The sequence below is a fragment of the Equus quagga genome, chromosome 2 (genome assembly GCF_021613505.1).
Source record: "Equus quagga isolate Etosha38 chromosome 2, UCLA_HA_Equagga_1.0, whole genome shotgun sequence".
NCBI classification, from domain to species: domain Eukaryota; kingdom Metazoa; phylum Chordata; class Mammalia; order Perissodactyla; family Equidae; genus Equus; species Equus quagga.
Genome location: NC_060268.1, coordinates 16,534,864 through 16,554,540, shown reverse-complemented (window position 1 = coordinate 16,554,540; position 19,677 = coordinate 16,534,864). Strand labels below are relative to the sequence as shown.

At 36.7% G+C, this 19,677-nt stretch overlaps 1 protein-coding gene across 4 annotated transcripts in view; it reads left to right on the top strand.

Moving 5' to 3' along the window:
• ARHGAP5 (Rho GTPase activating protein 5) overlaps positions 1 to 19,677 on the top strand; it is an 86,015-nt gene that overhangs the window by 27,063 nt on the left and 39,275 nt on the right. For 3 of the 4 annotated variants that reach the window (XM_046652223.1, XM_046652222.1, XM_046652221.1), the window contains exon 3: positions 18,120 to 18,267. In XM_046652223.1, coding sequence (XP_046508179.1) covers positions 18,120 to 18,267 — 148 coding nt within the window. The remainder of the gene's footprint in view (positions 1 to 18,119; positions 18,268 to 19,677) is intronic. The other variant, XM_046652224.1, reaches the window with a different exon arrangement.

Genomic DNA, 19,677 nt, shown 5'->3' with positions numbered 1-19,677 from the left:
GCAATTTCATAGATAGTTTTGTGCCACAGTTATATTTTAGGGCTTCATATCTGTATGTGCACAGCGAAATGCCTTGGATTGCTCCAAGGCTAACTATTTATAAAATTAACTGTCATCTGTGTTATTTTTCCTTTAAGCATTACAGAATGGCTGGAGCACTTTAGTGCAGCTTAGGTTGCCTAAAAATTATTTTTATAATGTAAGCTGGACTTGAGTAATTGAAGTTGTCTTATGCTTCAGTTCTGTGAGCATTCACTAAAAACCTGCTAGATGCTTAAGTTTGTACAAAAAGCTGGTGAAGGATATAAAAAATTGAAGACATGCATCCCTTAAAGAGCTTAAATGTCAGTTTAAGAGACAGTACCTTGTGTTTGGGGCAGTGTTAGAAAAGTATCACTACAGCAATTTAAGGAAGCACAGTGTAATAGTTAGGAGCACATGGTCTAGAGCCAGACTTCTGGGATTTGAATCCAGGCTCTGCCACTTACTAGCTGTGTCAATACGTAAACTCTCTGTACCTCCATTTAGGAAAATAGAGATAACCATACTTCTTAGGTCTGCTATGAGAAACAAGTTTGTACTTATTTAGAACAGTGCCTGGCACATGGTAAATTTGTTAAATTAAAAAGTATGAACACTATTTTGTGATAGTATTGTTCAAATATAAATATTAAGAGAATACAGAATGAAAGATAACCATAGAGTGTGTGGAGTTAGTTTCACAGAACTTCATGAAAAAGGTACATCATCAGTTTTGAGTATTTCGGTTAGCTTTCAGGAGGAGAAAAGATATTTTAGATGGGGAAAATCATTTGTACAGAAGCATAAAATTGTGACTATGCAAGTTGAGATACCATAGGAAACTGTCCTGATTCATGGTATTGTGAAATAGCATTGCATGAGTCTACTAAACTGAAGAGCTAGTTTAAATCCAAAAACCATTAGTTAAGCAGGAGCTGAACAGTGAGGAAAGTTGTGTTGGACTTTAGGTTACAAGTAGGGAATAGACTAGCGTTAGAATATCTAGCTAGGAGGCTGATGTGCACATTCAGTTTTAAAGTGATAGGTGTTCAGGGACCAAATGAGAAATTAGCAAAGCTAGAAGTTGATTCTTTAAGAAGACTAGAAAAATAGACAAATGTCTGACAATATTGATCAGAAAAAGAAGTGATAAATAAACACCAAGAATGAAAAGGGGAATTTAATTACAGATAGATCAGATTAAAAAGGTAGAGAATACTATCAATAACTTTATGTCAACAAATTTGAAAGTTTAGTCAAAATTAACAGATGCCTAGAGATGTTCAATTTACATAGAGAAGAAAGCTTTGAATAATCCTCTATAACTATTAAATAAATTGTGAAGTAGTAGTTACATCTTGCCACAAAAATACCAGGCCCAGATAATTTTACAGGAGACTTTTCAAGGAACAGATCATTCCAGTGTTCTACAAACTGTTCCAGAAAATAGAAAGCAGGAGAATACATTCTTTAATTCCTTCTCTGCAGTCATCTGGTTCATCCTTAATTCCAGATCCAGACAAGGACAGTGTAAGAAAGGAAAATTATAGTCCTGTTTTACTTAAGACTCTACATGCACAAATCCTAAATAAAATACAGGTCCTCAGACCCTTAACTGCAATGCTGAAGTCCGGTAACCTCTGAAAATCAAAAGTTTTCTTTTTTAGAACTTGGCAGCATAACCTGATTTGACCTCTTCTTGGTGGCAAAACCTAACTGGAACTTATGTGAGCCTACTTATAATTATTGTTTATCTTATTTAGAGTGAATAGCCATACAGTTCACTGAAAAATATTAATGTATTTGAATACAGGGTACTGACCCAAAATTTACTGGGATTGTTACATAGTAGATATTCTTTGTACTGTTCGTTATGGATAATGACCCAAAATTTCTGAATTCTAAAAACATATTTTGCCCCAGTGATTTTAGGTAAGAGTTTTTGGATGTATGATAGCAAAAACCATCCAACAGAATGTAAAAGATATTTGATAAACTTTAACAAATTTATGAAAAAGCTGTTATTAACAGATGAGGACTTTAACTTGAAAAAAGATATCAACAAATACCCAAACAAATGAAATCTGCAGTAAACATTATCCTAAATGGGGAAGTGGATTCCCTTTTCAACCAGGAACAAGACAAAAGGTACATATTGTCACTACTTCTATTCAGTATTGTGTGGAGATCCTAGTCAAAGCAGTAAGATAAGAAAAAAAATTAAAAGCTTGAGTATTGGAATGGAGGTAACAAAATTGTCATTACTGGCAGATATGATTGTCTAAGTAAAAGCCAAAAAGGATCCACAGATAAGTTATTAGTATTAATAAAAGAGTTAGCAAAATAGCTTGATACAGCTTCTGTAATTAAAAATCAGTTGCATCTCTATACATCAGCAATAAACAACTAGAAAAAATAGAGAAGACACCATTTACAAAAGCATGGTATGTTATCAAGTGCCTGGGAGTAATTATTACATTATCTGCAAACCTCTATGTGGAAAAGTATAAAACTTTATTGAGGGGCTGGCCCTGTGGCTGAGTGGTTAAGTTTGCATGCTCCGCTTCAGCGGTGCAGGGTTTTGCTGGTTTGGATCCTGGGCACGGACATGGCACCACTCATCAGGCCATGCTGAGGCGACGTCCCACATGCCACAACCAGAAGGACCTACAACTAGAATATACACTATGTACTGGGGGGCTTTGGGGAGAAGAAGAAGAAGGGGAAAAAAAAAGATTGGCAATAGATGTTAGCTTAGGTGCCAATCTTTAAAAAAAAAAAAAACGAAAAAAACTTTATTGAAAGACATTAAAGAAGACCTAAATAAACGGGGAGCCCAGTGCCTTCCTGTCCATGAATATGGCATACCATAAAGAAGTCGTTTTTCTTCAGACTGATTTCCAGATTCAGTGTTGTTTCATTCAAGGTCTCAAGGGTTTTCAAGAAATATCATACACCGATTCTAATCCGTATAAACCTAGAATGGCCAGCATACTTCTGAAGAAGAAAGGCAAGGTGGAGTGGTGATGTGTATGTGCTTATTGTATCAGATAGTGTAAAACTTTAGTATTTAAGACAGTATGGTATTGGCACAAGGATAGGCGCATTCACCAATAGAACAGGGAGCCCCGAAACCTACAGACCTCTCGCTTGGAGCTGTCTTTCCAACATGGTAGTCACATGAACATGAGGCTGTGGACCACCTGAAATGTGGCTAATTTGAATTGGGATGTGCTAGTTCAGAGGGTGAGAAAAGGCCTCCCTGAGAAGTGTCATTTTAAGTCAGATCTGATGATGAGTAGAGTTAACTAGGGGAGTTGTTGGGTGGATGGAAGTATATTTAAGGCTGAATGAATAAAATGTTCGTGTGGTAATAGGGAACATGGTATGTTCTTAAAGGAGGTCACTGTGGCTGGTCATTGATCGAAGGCAGGTGTTGGCATACTTTCTGTAAAGAGCCAGATAATATTTTAGGCTTCAAGGATAATACCGCCTTTGTTACAACTGCTCAGATCTGCTGTTGCGGTGCAAACGCAGCCATAGACAATACATAAATGAATGAGTATGGCTGTTTTCAGAAACAGGCAGCAGGTTGGATTGGGCCCCCAGGCTATAGTTTGCTGACCCCTGTTCTGTGGGACAGAATGGTACGAGGAGAGACTTAAGAGTTGGGGCTAGACTCAGACCTTTTTAGTAGTGTTAGGAATTTTTGTTATTTTGCCTAAGAGTAATTTGAAACTAGACAGGGAGTAGATTGGAAATCACTTGGTTTTGGTGTGGAGAATGTGTGGAGTGATATGGAAAACCTGTTGGCACGTTACAGTAGTCTGAACAAATCATGGTGAAAGTTGAGTAGTTGGAGTGGGGAAGGAGAATGGTGGGAATGGATAGAATGGGATGGATTTCAGAGATGCTTAAAATCTATAAGATTTGATGATATATTGCATATGTGGGGAAAGGGTAAGGATGGTGAATGAGATGGGAAAGATCTCCTTGGTTTCTAGCTTGTGTGACTTCATCGTAATGATACTGTTTATGATGTTATGATGTTGGAAATTTACCAGGTTTGGAGTTGGAGAGTGAAAATTATAACTTTGGTTTTAGAGTTTGAGTGGAGATGTCACTTTGGCAGTTAGATGTACAGGTCCTCAGAGGAAAGGTCTGAGTTGGAGATACATATTTAGGAGACAATGAAGTAGAGATGGCAGTAGATGAGATGACCTAGGGAGCCAATACAGAGGAGTAGCCTAACAGAGCCTTGTAGAACTGCCAGTGTCGAATGGCCAAGTAGCAGAGATGATCCTTAAGAACAGTAAGTAGACAGTAAGAATAAATCACTTACCCTTTCTTAGCTGATCCGCTCATCTCTAAATTAGGAATTGTAATATTTCTCTTGAAATTGTGGTAGAAATTGGAACTGTGTTTTTTCAAGTGCCTGGCCTATAGCAGTGCTCAATAAATGCTGTTATAGTGTACATGAGGCCTGAAATATCCCAGTATACTCTGGGTGTATTTCAGAACAGTCTTTTGTCCCATTTGCTGGTTTAGTTTCCTGACTCATTTTAGATTAAATATGTACTCTAGTGATTTCTGATCCTGAGTTTATGCACTTCTTTGCTGTTGTTTGGTTTTTTTCCTTCCAAGAGAAAGGATCATTCTGTTTACCTTTGTTTTTTGATTCCAAGATGGGAGCCATAGTCTCGGAATCTTCTCAGATCCCTTGACACCTGGAAAATCATAACTTTTAGGCATTAGTGGCATCTTAGGAAGGCTCAGGGGTCTCTTTCTCTTAATCTGGGCTTAGTTGTCATTCCTGCCAGTCAGAGAAGGCTTTATGCTTGATTGTCTTTTATTCTCTACTTCAAAATGAGTTTAGTGTTAGTTACGGGAACAAAACCTCTGAGACATTTCTTGATTACAATCATCAGTGAGAATTATTGTTTTTGAAATCATGCCCCATTATACACAAATATTTTTATGTAAAGGAAATCTCACAAAACAATACTTACCTCTACTGTATACATTATTTTGATTTTCTAGTCTTTTACAGTGAAAAAAAGTGCTGGTTGTGACCTACTGAATTGATTTCATGTCCTACAGGTGTTTGAAAAATAGTGCTTTAAGAGAATGAACTGAATGAGAAAATTTTAGTTGTATTGGTAAAACTGCCAGTTTTTAACATATCTATCCCAAAAAGTGAGGTATACCTGTTATTTAAGCTGGTTCAATTTTTCTTAAGTATCTGTTTCAGTGCTGTCAGCTTGATTCAGATAGTAAAATACTTGGTAAATTTTATGGTGCATTAGAGTAAGCTGGTATTCTGATGATTTTTTGTTTTCAACTTCTTTTTAAATTCTTTTTCTATCTTGTTTCCATGTCCTGAATCTCTTTATCCTCTTATTTACATCAGCAGCTACCAATTCCTATTTTATTTTCAAGTCTTCCTTTCAGTCCATATTCTTTGTATTTTACTGCTCCCCTCTTGTTAAACCTCACTATCAGCTAGTATCTTAGAAGATTCTGCTGCTTTATCTTTTGTAATAGGATTTGGAGCCTGTTTGGGGAAGAGTACCGAAATAGGTCTGTTTTCTTTAAAAAACTGAAGAGATATCTACATATATTGAGTCACAAAATGTTAATTTAACTTAGTATTAGTAAATAGTGAATCAATACCATGCTATTAATATGGTAGGTCCCTTAGAATGTAGTAAACCATTCGTTTAGAATTATTTGACTTCTAACTTCTAGAACCTCAGAGTCTTTATTAGGTAAAATGCCTTTTAAAAATGTTGTTAACCAGACAGTGCTGACCAGAATTTTCTCTTGATCCATAAATTGTTCATTGCAGATATAAAAATAATGAAATGTATGAAAGTATGTCTGTATGCAACTGTTGTTTTTTCTATATCAAAATGTATAAGTTATAGGGTAAGTTTGCTTTTGTTTTTAGTGTATGTCACTGAACCTCTTGACAGTCATTTAATGGACTGCCAGTGTTCACTGAGAGAAACTAGATGCTTGAAAGAATTTTAATTAAGGCTAAATAAACATTGGATAATAAAGGTTACTATAGAAAGAGCAGTATTTACAGATCAGATACAGATAGGGTAGGATTGTACTTTGATAAGCAAGGCCATTTAACAAAGTCTTGGAACTGCTTGAAAGTTTCAGATTTTCTATATTTTACCTATTTGGGGGCAGTACCTTGGTTAGATTTCTTGGCATTGATACAGGGTATCCATTATTGCCTTACAGACACTTCCTTAGGGGACAGAGTGATGGTTACTTTTGTAAAGGAAGTATGTTCAGAAAAATGAGAAAGCTCCTTTCCCAGACCCCTCAACCAGCGTCTTTTCTAGTTTGTTTGCCTTGAGTTGGGTCCTGTATCCATTCCTAAGCAGTACACCCTGGCCAGGGGAATAGAATTATGCTATTGAATGTAGGCCCAAGCCTTTATCCTTAGAGCTCTGCATGAAGTTGGCTTCCCCCCAAATTGTGATAATTTCTAAGAGATGGAAACCACAATGTCTACACTACAGGCAAGATATGTATCTTGTTTATAGTTGATCTGTGTGGCCTAGCACAGTATGTTGTACTGTGATCACTTGAAGTTAGTATGAATATATGACTCTGTTGTTTTTGTAGTGATAGTAAAAGAACCATTTATGTATTTGTGTAATAATTGCAATTTATTGTGACTCAAACTGTCATTCAACAAGCATCTTACTGAATGCCTACTATGCCTGAACACTGTCTGAAGCTAAAGATGATACAGGGATGACTTGGTAATGGGCTCTGCTCTCGTGGAATTCAGTCTAGTAAAATTGATTTTGTTGAAAATTAAACATTTTATGTTTTCAGCAAGGTTAGCAAAACTTCTGGTTCTTTTGTATCTCTCTTTGGAAAAGCATTTAGTGAGGCATTCTTTAGTAATCATTTCTTGTTTTCTTACTAGCTCATTGGCTAAATTGGTCTACCTCTGATTAATTAGTTTTATGGTGTTACAAAAATTTCTCCTAAAGTTAAAATTGGTTTCTTTAGTAGCATTTCTGGTGTTGGCTACATCAATTTATGATATTATGTATGTGTGGATATGTAATGTGAGTACTTCTTGCCTATATATACTATTTGCTGTATCTTTGAATTTGTTCTGTGCAGACTGTTTGACCATGATTTATTACTTTTCAAATTCAGATTGAAATGTAATTACTTGGTCAATTTTTAAATTATGTTTAAAGTATATTTCTAATTCATGTATTCTAATGAGACTTAATTTAAATGATTGTGTCAGTGTTTTGCTTGTTTTCACTAATTTAAAAGCAAATGTAAATTTCTTCAGGGTGGCTTTCTCTCTTTTTTAGGATTGGCACCTGAGCTAACAACTGTTGCCAATCTTCTTTTATCTTTTTCTTCTCCCCAAAGCCCCCCAGTACATAGTTGTCTATTCTAGTTGTGAGTGCCTCTGGTTGTGCTGTGTGGGACACTGCCTCAGGATGGCCTCATGAGTGGTACCGTGTCCATGCCCAGGATCCGAACCAGCGAAACCCTGGGCCACTGAAGCGGAGAGTGGGAACTTAACCACTTGGCCACAGGGGTGGCCGCCAGTGTGGCTTTCTATTCAAACATTTTTTCTTAGCTTTCATAGCATATTGAATATTTAGCAAAAACTGCCATAGCACAAATTATTAAAATTACTCTTATTTCTGCCACACGTTAATTGTTAGAATATATTTAGCTAATATATTGAGAAGGCACTTAACTCCCGTAACATAGAATATTGTGTTCTTATTATAATATTTGTCAATGGACAATTGTTACTATTGCAAGACTTATAGGCAAGTTTATAAGGTTGTCAAGTTTTTGTACTCCAAAATGTGATATACTACACATTATCCCACTCAACCCTAGAAGAGTTATTTCTGTAGTAGGTATAGTTTTATGATTTGTAGCTCTGTAATGTTTTCTTATCATCTCAGCTGATGTGAGAGAGTCCTCAAGTAAATAGGACTTGGCCTATGACTGTGTAAAGAGAAACCCCAGTGGAAGGAGAACTGCTTTTTAAAAGTAGTCGTTTTTTTATAGTAGTTTTGCCCTTTTTTTTTTTTTTTTGGCTGGGAAACATTTGCTCTGAGCTAACATCTGTTGTCAACCTTCCTCTCCCTTTTTTTTCCCCCTCCCCAAATCCCTGGTACATAGTTGTATATTCTAGTTGTAAGTCCTTCTGGTTGTTTGTGAGCCACCACCACAGCATGGCTACTGACAGATGAGTGATGTGCTTCTGTGCACCAGAACCGAACCCAGGCCGCCAAGGTGGAGTGCACCGAACTTTAACCACTAGGCCATCAGGGCTGACTCAAAAAAGTAACAATTTTTGATGTTTCTAATTCTTAGAATAAAATATAAGGCTATGACAAAAGTGATCTTGTCGTTGTATCTAACTTTGTCCAATAAAAGTCTGTCCACTTTGCATACTTTGTATAAAGTAATTGTTTTGAGCTTTTTGGAAATTGTTCTTAGCCTCTGAATATCTGGGGAAAGGTTTGGGTATTTTCCCTGGAAAAATGCAGATGCCCGTTTTACTGGAGTTTTTAAGTGGTTCATATACTTCCTAAAGCTGTGGACCCTAACTTAAGAACCTCTGTTGATGTGAGGGAGGAGGAAGACACTGAAATTTTTCTTCCTTCTTTACTGAGCATCTGGTTGGCAACCATTTAACTGACAGAAAGTACCTACCAGATGAGATGGGAAGCAAAGGGAGAAACAGTGGTTTTAAGAATGAAATACTGGGTATAGTATAAAACTTACTTTCATCTGAGTCCACTTAAAACATGTATTTGGAGAAGCTGAGAAGAAATCCACCCATTATTCGCGTGAATAGCTAGATATTTTGCTAGGACCCTCTCCTGGTGACTCCAGGTTTGTTTTTTGTTAGTGAAGTTATTAATGGCATTAATAAAATACCTGCCAGGTGGATAACATATGTTGAAATGCTTTGTAGGAAGATGTCATCTTAGAGATGAATCAACGCTAGAACCAGTTTGTCTGTTAGTGTATACAAGAACCCAGACCACATTTATTTACCCTCAGTTATTTTCACTCTTTTCACCTAGTGTCAACTTAAAGGATGTGCAAGAGCTTTCACAACTCCTGATTTCCAAAGTGTGTTTGGACTCTCAGCCAGCACCTACAGCTTTTATAGACTTAAAAAAAAAAAAAAAGGATTAAGAAGACCTTCATGGAGGCCTGGCTCCCACTGAAGTCTTCTTTCTTAGACTGATGTGTTATGCTATGGTGTAATGCTTATTCCTCCCACCTAAAGTAATCAGTTTATAGTGGTTTTATCACTTTGGAGTTCAAGAAGTTTTGTTTTTCTTACTACATTGTCAGCTTTTTGAGAGCATTTATGATTATTCTTCTTTCTGTACCCTAGAATACTGTTTCTCAATCTTGAGCTATGTATTGACCTTTTTTTAAAGTTAAAATTCTCAAACTTCCCAGGAGTATGGCTGTAGCCATCTCCCAAACTTGAGTTCTTGGCCTTGATTTTATTAGCCTAGCACAGCGGTTCTCGACCAGGGTCAGTTTTGCCTTCCAGGGAGCATCTGGCAATGTCTGGAGACATTTTTGGCTCTCACAACTGGGTTGAGGAGTTGCTACTGGTACCTATTGGAAAGAGGCCGGGGATGCTACTAAACATCCTACAATTCATTGACAGTCTCCGACAACAGAGGATTATACAGCCCAAAATGTCAGTGATACTGAAGTTGAGAAAAGCTCTGTAGCAGAGTGTGGTCTTTAAGGAGATTCCTATGAAGTTGTCTTGTATGAAACATACAAGGCATGTTTGTACCTCCTCATTAGGAAAGACAGGTTTTTTCTCATAGGTCACATATTTTACTTGCCTGTCCTCACCGTGTTTTCAGGAAGGAGCTTCTGTGTGCCAAACTTTCATGCTGTTGCTATTTATCCTGTTTGGCTGATGTTTCCATTTCATCGTCACAGTCTTAGTTGAAATTGTTCTAACTTCTTGGATTATATTAATGACCTTTTTTTAAAATCATTTTAATTTTAGATAATTGTAGGTTGACATGCCATTGTAAGAAATAATGCAGAGATCCCATGCACCCTTTGCCTAGTTTCCCACAAAGGTAACATCTTGCAAAACTATAGTACAATATCACAACCAGAGTATTAACATTAATATGATCCACAGATCTTATTTAGATTTCCCCAGTTTTACTTGTACTCATTTGTGTGTATTTATTTAGTTCCATACAATTTTTCACATGCGTAGGTTTTTGTGTCTACCACCACACTCAAGATGGAAAATAGTTCTATCACCAGCAGATCCCTCCTGTTGTCCTTTTATAACCCCACTTTCCTATCTTCTCACTCCCTCCCATCTGTAACCCCTGGCAGCTGCTAATTTGTTTTCCATTTTTCATTTCATAATTTTGCCAGTTCCAGAATGTTATATAAATGGGGTCATACAGTATGTAACTTTCTGGGATTGTCTTTTTTTGTTTAGCACAATTCCCTTGAGGTTCAGTCAAGTTGTATAGATCAATAATTTGTTCCTTTGGGGCTGGCCCCGTGGCCGAGTGGTTGAGTTCCCGTGCTCCGCTGCAGGTGGCCCAGTGTTTCGTTGGTTCGGGTCCTGGGCGTGGACGTGGCACTGCTCGTCGGGCCACGCTGGGGCGGCGTCCCGCGTGCCACGGCTAGAGGGACCCACAATGGAGAGTGTGCAGCTATGTGCCGGGGGGCTTTGGGGAGAAAGGGGAAAAAAATAAAATCTTTAAAAAATAATAATAATAATTTGTTCCTTTTTATTGCTAATATTCTGTGGTGTAGATTTACCACAGTTTTTTAACCTGTTGAAGGACATCTGTGTTGTTTCCAGTTTGGGGCTTTTATGAATAAAGTTGCTATGAACCATCGAGTACAGATTTTTATGTAAGCTTTCATTTTTCTGAGATAAATGCCCAAGAGTGGATTTGCTGGGTCTTATGGTAATTTCATATTTAGTCTTATAAGAATTTGCTAAACTTCTTTTCAGAGTGGATGTACCATTTTCAATTCCCACCAGCAATGTGTGGTGGATCCAATTTCTCTCTGTCCTCACAGCATGGGGGTGCAATAGCTTTTTAATAAGTTTCTGTGTCTCCAGTTCACCCTTGCTTCAAACTATTCTTTCATGTTGTTTTCTGAGACATATTACTAAAATAGAAGTGATTAATCTTTCTCCCTACAAATTATATTTGTAGCCTCTTTATAAGGTTCAGATTCCTTAGTTAGGTACCTTGGAGCCACTTGCACTCGGGCCCTTGTCTACCTTCTCCCCTCATTAGTCCTGTACATACTTTTTAGTTCCAGGTATGTTGAAATAGATGCAAAATAGTAGCTATCTCAGAGCTGTTGTAATGATTAAGATTATGCATATAATATTACCAAGTACCTAATATATAGTAAGCAGTGAATAAATGGCAGTTTGCAGTGATTTCTGTGTGCATATGTTGACATAGAGTAGGCACCCACATGTTTAGATGAGTAAATGACTTACAGACTAGATTCTTTCTAAATTCCAGAAATGTCCCCAACCTCGTCTCTTCTTTTGTAAGTTCTGTTTTTTGAAGTCTGGGTTTAAATCTTACATCTAATTTTGACACTTAATCATATACTGTTCTGTATGTGCTATTAATTAAATGGTAGTGACGTGTTTTTTGCATAATAGATTGTATGTTTCTTGTGGGCATTAATTTCCACTGATTTTTCTATCCTGCATAACACCTAACGTGATATTATATGCACATGGTAGGTGCTCAGTTCTTACACACTGCTCTGAGTCCAAAGGAATTGACATAGAGTTGGCTTCTTAATGTTTCTTTTAATTTTATAATAAGTAATCATGATTTTGTGTGAATCCTGGTTTTATTAGGTTCAGATGCTTAAGGTTAGGCACAGTTATATAGTGACTCGTATAGGAATAAAGAATTAGCTATAATGAAACTGTTTGCATAAACTGGTAAATAAGCCAACAGTACTTTGTATATTTAGTAACAGAAATCTCAACATGGTAAAGTCCTTCCCTGGTTCCTGTTTATACCAGCAGGGCGTCTTATGCCTTTGCTGTGGAGAGTAAGGGAAAAGGGAAAATCAAGGTTGCTTCCTAGATTTCTGGTGTAAGCAACTGGGTAGATTTACTGAGATACTGAAGACTAAGGGTCAAAGGTTTTAGACCAGAAGCAATCAAGACACGTGTTTTGTCCTTTTTATGTTATATTTAAAATATCTATGTTGACATCCCAGTGGAAGTATAAAAGCTAGATGTATGAGTCTGGTACTCAGAGGAAAAGTTATCAGGACATAAAAGAATTTAGAGATTAGATAAATTCACCTAAGGGCAGAGTACAGCTAGAGAAGAAGGGAGGGCTCAGAACTGAGTTTGGATAGACCGGGGAAGAATTGTTGGCAGATGAAACTGAGAAAGGAATCCTTGATGAGAAAAAAGAGGAAAAACTAGTAAAGAGTAGTAACATGGGAGCCAAGAGGGCAAGTGTTGAAAGAGGAAGTAGTTAAGAAAGAATGTTGCTGGGAGCTCAAGAAGGGTGAAGAGAAAAGTTTCTTTTTCATTTGATAGTGTAGACATATCTGATCTTGACAAGCAGTTTAATGGAATGGAAGAGAAGGCCAGATGGAAGTAAGTTGAAGAAGGAATGGGATGTAAAAAGTAGAGATGATAAATGTAGATGACATCTTTAAGAAGTTTTGCTGTGAAAGGGAGCAAGAATTGGAGCAGTAACTAGAGGTCAGTGTGGGGTCAAAGAAGGGTTTTTGTGTTTGTTTTTAAAGATGAGAGATATTAGAGAGTATGTGTTTATAAGAATGACCCAGGAGAGGGACAGATTGATGGTATAAGAGAAAAGGAATAGGGAATAGGGGTAATTCTTTGTATAGTTCAAAGCTTTTTGCGTGGAAGACAACTCCAAAGTTAACATTACTCTTTTAAACACAAAAAATAATTACTTTTCCCATCCTTTTATTTTCAACTCTTAGGATTCTCTTTGTTTAAATGGCAAGTGGTTAGTCAAGTTTAGTTTTTACAAAGTTGGAGAATATTTTATAGCTAATCTTATTCCATTTCTTTTTTTTTTTTTTTTGAGCAAGATTAGCCCTGAGCTAACTACTGCCAGTCCTCCTCTTTTTGCTGAAGAAGCCTGGCCCTGAGCTAACATCCATGCCCATCTTCCTTTACTTTATATATGTGGGACGCCTACCACAGCATGGCGTGCCACGTGGTGCCATGTCTGCACCCGGGATCTGAACCGGCGAACCCTGGGCCGCCGAGAAGTGGAACGTGTGAACTTAACTGCTGCGTCACCCCTCTATTTTTATAAGTTTCAGTTTGCTTTTCTCATTTTCTATTAATCAGTAGCAAAGAAATAGAAAAATGAAGGAACTATTGATTTGTGTGTTGTGTGTTGCTTATTTTTATCTTTAACTTTATATTGAACACCTATTTCAGTTTATCATCCTCTCCCCCCATAGTATATCATGATACCCTGTCATTCATTAGCATAATTACATTATCTCCTATATACACCCACAACCTTTAGGGGAGGTTGAGGCTTTTGGTTCTGGTGTGTTACGAAATTATGTTTGTAGCTTTACCCACAAAATTGTAGGTTATATTCTATTTAATAGCCATACCACTGTAACTTAGAGTTAGTTTGATGTTTAATCATATACAGTGTTCATTCTTATGTTTTTCATGGCACAAGTTCTCCAAATATAAGTTCTTTATTATTTATGTTTCATCATGTGTTTAAAAATTCTTCAGAAGGAGTTTGAGGGTGCTGTAATTTGTATGTTAATTATTATTTGAGAACTTCAAAAAAAAATCTGTAGTTGCTTGTTACACACACGATTGATGTACTGGCTAAGTGTAGAATTCTTGACACATCCTTTTTCCATGAACATTCCTATAGATGAGTCTACCGACTTTCCAGTTTGCCTGAGAATTTGAAGCTAGCCTGATATTTTCCCTCCAGTTTTGATCATTGGTTTCTTCTGCCTAGATACCTTTAAGATTCTTTGAAGCTTACTGAATTCAGTGTGATATGTCTGTAATTTGATGGTTCACTCCTATTTGTTGTTTATCTTTCCTAGTACATAGTGAGATCATTCAATCTATAAATTGAGGTCATTATTTCAGAAGAGACCTCAAATATCTTTGTTCTTTTCTTTTTCACAGACAGTATTTCAGGTCTTTGGAGTGTGTTGGTAAACAAAGCAGATGAAAATCCCTGTCATTGTGTGGAGCTTAAATTGTAGTAGGAGGACATGAAAAAAGTAATACATGAGTAAATTATATAGTGTTATGGGTAGAAAAAACATTGTAAGATAGATTGAGAGTACAAGGCAGGAGCTAGAGGAAGACAGGCAGTAAGATTGCAGTTTTTAATAGGGTGATTAGTGTAGGCCTCATTGAGAAAGTAAAGGAAACAACTAGTGCAAAAGTCCTACGTCAGGAGTATGCCTTGCATGTTAAAAAAAGCAAGTAAGCCACATGGTTGGAAGGAGAGAGTAAATGATTAAGAAAACGGAGGAAAATGAGGTCAGAATATAAAGAGGGAGGGTTCAAGTCATGCAGATTTTATACGGCAAGGCCATTACTTGTGGAACCACTATTATTCTGGTTGCTTTGTCGAGAATGGTCTGTAGGGTATGGTGGTAGAAACAGGGGGCGTTGATTGAGCAGTCAATGCAATAATCTAGATGTGTGAAGTGATAGCTTTTTGGACCAAGGAGTTAGTGAGGACGGTTAAGATTCTGTATCTAATACATTTGCTTAGCAATTGGAAGTAAAATGAGAGAGAAAACGAGGGATCAAGGATGACTCTAAAATTTTTAGCTTGAGCAACTGAAAGGATGGAGTTGCCAGCAGCTGAGATGAGACAGCTCTGGATAGAGCACATTTTAAGGAAATCATCGGGAGTTTAGTTTTGCACATGGTGAGAAAGAAATATCTCTTAGATGTTCAAGTGAGGGTGACATAATGTTTGAAGTGAGTCTATAGTTCAGGAGCAAGAGCTGAGCTGGAAGTATTAATTTGGGTCATCAGCGTGTAGATGATAGTACCAAGAGGGTGAGGATAGATGTTGAGAAAAGACAATCAGGGACTGAGGTCTGGGGTGTTCACAGTATTACGAGGTTGGCAAGGAAGGACCAGCAAAGGAGACTAATAAGAGGAGAGTGAGTGAGTGAGGTATTAGAGGTGGTCTCCTGTAAGTCCAGTGAAGAGAGTGACTGCTGAAAGGTCTGGTAAGATGAGAGCTGAGAACTAGCTATCGCAAAATGATCATTGATGACCTTAATAAGAGCAGATTTAGTGGAGTGATGAGAGTGAGAGACTAATTTGAGTACATGTAAGAGGGAATGGAAGGAGATGACTTCTGCAGAGTCTGTCTGCAAAAGGAGTAGCATTATGGGGCAGGTAGCTAACGAGAGGAAGATTGAGACTTCTTTTTTAAGCCTGGTGAAACTGGTGATCTTTTTTCCATTTTGTTCTGATCTTTTCAATCATATTGAGTCTTTTACTAAAGAGATTTTCATTTCTTTGATGGGTTTTTCTTCAGTTTTTTCACATTTCATTTCTCTTGTCTCATTTCTTCTTTAATCTTTTATTTCAAGAATCCCATCTTAAATTTAACAGAATAAAGTCCAAATTTTCCTTTTTTCCTGGATTGGTTCTTTGAAACCCTAGTCAACTGCTTTTTGCTACTTAAGTTTTCTTCAGTTTGTTGGTTCTTTTTTAATGCTATTGATTATAGTATTTGAAGATGTTGCATTGATGCCCTCCCTTACTGTGTCGCTGATATTACTGAAGTGGGAGAGCAGTTTCTGGAAAGAGCTGTTAATATACTTTTTCCTGGTTCTGTTTACTCTTATACTAATGATTGTTTTTAATATCTGCTGGACACCATTGTTTACATTATTTGTGAATGAAATGTTTATTTTACCATGGATATGTTTTTGCAGACACGAGATTACTAGCCCTGAATCTTGGTGTAACTACAGAATTAAGTAATTTGCCCTTGTAACTTTATGGATCTTGGGGGATATTTCCTGAGTATAAGCCAGAGAATCTACCTTATTTTGCTTACCTGTCTCCACTTACCAATCTTAGTAGAGTATCTGGGGCTTCCTAGATAAAGTTTACACTTTACTTTTTCCTCTCCCTTGTGACCCCAAGGGTAAGGGTGGAATGATTTCAGAGTCATCTGAGAGTTTAGGTTGGTTCCTAAAGGGCAGTATTAAAAAAGAGGGTTTCTTAAGAGTTGGTTGGAACATTTAGGACTAGCTAACTTACTTCTCTTACAACTTTGTATTCTTTAGGTATCATTGCAGATTTTTTTTATCTCTTCATTCCTGTTGCTCCTGTCATAGGCTAGGCCTTGCTATTTTCATTAATCGACCTACGTGTAATCTTTTTCACCACTGTATTGTCTCTAAAGAAAACACGTATATCTTTGCCTCAGTTTTCACTTTTCTAATCCAAAGCTAGTAGTTTGCAGGCTAGGAAGCACCTTAGTGCTCCTGAGAATGAGGACTCAGCCAATGTATCCCTCAGCTTTGAAATTAGTCTCTTAATTTGCACTTTCTTATACATTGTTTTGTTTTGGTGGTGGTGGTAGTGAGAGAATTGTATAAGAAGTAAGGATCCACCTAATTGACTTGGTGGGTTAGGTCTTGAGACAGATCAAACATTCCAGTGCTTTGTTGGCAATATTCTAGACACTGAGTTATATTGTATTTAATCTGTACATGCCAGAGTTGTATGTAATCTGTATCACTGGAGAGTGATAGCTTATGAGGATTTAGAAGTTGGATTTCATGAGCTCTGGAAGTTTGCTAGGTGGAGCAACCTGAAATTGAAGAAAGGACTTAGTTAATTTTTCAAGCTGTCTGGAGACTTGGAAGAATACATCAAAGGATCCATCCAAAGGAGACGCCTTCAAAAAAAAATGGGAAATTAAGATGAGGATTGTTGCTTTAGGCACTGAAACCTCTGCCTGTGCGCCCTCCCTCACCTCCCCGTTTCTCATTAGAAATGGTATGTTATCCTATTTGTAAGTCATCGATGATGCTTATCATGAATATGAATAGGTTTGTGATTTATACTGGAGAAAAATAAAAGTTTGTAGATAAAATTAGACTGAAGAAGGAACGAGAGCTGTCAATAAAAGTGCTCTTACGTCTTTGAATTCCTGAAAACTTACTCATCTTCCTGTATTTTAGAGGTTCTCAACTAGGGGTACACAACAGAATCATCTGTAAAGATGCTTACTACACCCTACTCCATGAAGACTGACTCAGAATCTCTGTAGCGGTTGAATTACAGATAGTCCTTCCTTAGGTTTTTGAGAAGTTCACTCCCTGGTTAAGAACCCATTTTCTCCCAATGATAGATTGAAGTTAAACTCTGAAAATTCTTATTTAATTTTGTTTTTACAGTTGTGAAAATGTTTTGTTCATTATGAAAATTATCTTAACATTTAGGAAATAGAGTCACTAGATTGGAAGAAAATGGGAAAATCAGAAGGAACAAATGTTGGGACTAAAAGTTTATGGAGTTACATAGCTTCATTATAAAATCAATAATTAAAGCTATATTACGGTCTCACAAATATAGCTGTACACAAAAACCTTACTTGGACCTGCCCCAAAGACCAAAGAAAGTTAACAGGCCACACCTAAACTGAATTGAGCATTGCTCACTCCTAGTTTTTCCTTTGCATTGGCATTGAAAAATGATCTTTTCTAATCTCCCTATGTATCCAGTTTCTTATTATTTTCCAAAGGGAACACTTTCTTCTAGTCAGCCAGTTTTTCTGTTCGCGTTTGCCTCTTCCCATTGCTCTTGTTGCTGCTTTCTAGTGGAATTTATTTAGTGAGTTCCATATTGATGGACATTTAGGTTGGATGTGGCTTTTAAATATGTCTTTTGATACAAAAACATGTATTACATTGCTTAATACTAATGTTATTCTGAAGGAAATTAATTCTACTGGTTTTAACTTGAATGTGTTTTCTTATAGCAGAAAAAGAAAGCGAAGAACATTCCTCCACCAACACGCAGAAATTGGGAAAGTAATTACTTTGGGATGCCTCTCCAGGATTTGGTTACAGCTGAGAAGCCCATACCACTATTTGTTGAAAAATGTGTGGAATTTATTGAAGATACAGGTAGGATAGAAGTATCATTTCAAGAGATTTGATTTAAAATTTCGCCTTTGCTACACTAACAGTCTGTCGAATGTTCGTGATTCGTTAAAACTAAGTTTCGAAAAAGGTGTATAGTTCTCATTAATAGAATTGATTATCTTGAGTATTATCTCTAGACGCAACCATCTGATATTTGAATGAAGTTTTGTGGCTGACCAGTAATTACGCTTTTGTTGGACTTCTCTTTCATAAATGGTTAAGTCGAATGCTGTTAAACTTACCTTATTCTGGAATTTAGAATAACGTGATTATTAAATTAAGCTACTATTTAATTATAGGTAATTATGGTTTAAATCAATAATTTGAAAGTTTTCAATATTTTTTAAATCTACTTACTACCCATTTACACATGAATTTCTTTTAAAATTAATTCATGGCAGTACTTATGAATATATGAAAGGCAGCTTGTTTGGGATGTTACTGTTTATTCAGCAGCACTAGTTTGATATGGTTTATATGGTTTGAGTTGTATTTGTAAAGAATGTGTAGATATCCTTATTATTTTAAAAACAAGCCTGCTGTTGTGTTTACTTTGTCCAGTGTAAATTTATCTGAGGGTTGAATTGGTCAGAGGTGCGGAATAAGGGGAATAACGGCAGAATATTATCATGTTTATGTGTATTTAAAATGAACATTTTAATCGTGAAATCTTGGTGATTGAATGGACTACAGTATTTAATGATTTGAAAACGAGTTAATTCCATTTTAGCTTTATTTGTTCTTAATGATCTCCTTTGATAAACAGGCATTGTTTAAAAAACAAACAAAGATGCCATGTCCTATCTAAAAAGTCAAGCTCGTTTTTATTTAGATGTACGCCTTACCCTTTAGTCTGATTATTAGCTAAGTTCTATACATATTGAGTTGTCTGGTGACAAGTAGTGACTTTGAGTTTTAATAAAGGAATGGAATATGGGACAATACCTGTTACCCACAAGTATTATATCAGAAATAGCCTGTATCTTCCCCCTTTTCTTAATAAGTGTTGATTACTATAAAGCCTACTTTTGGATATGCCCTTAAATTTGTTTTTTCCTTCAACAAGGTGTGCATTAGGCAAATTTCTTGTCTATATTTTGGTCTATCTTTAGCATAGTAGAAATTCAGAGGTTCTTATAGTATTAGCTTCCTGCTTTGAGGTTAAAGAATTCTCATTTTCTTTAGTAATATAATTAGGCCTTACAGATATGACTGAGCAGTTAGAAAATACTTTTCTTTAGTGCTTAGAAAATAAAGTAATAATGGATAGCATTTTTTACATTTATAATTAAAAATTCCCATTTCTTGGGGCTGGCCCCGTGGCCGAGTGGTTAAGTTTGCGCGCTCCGCTGCAGGCGGCCCAGTGTTTCGTTAGTTCGAATCCTGGGCGCG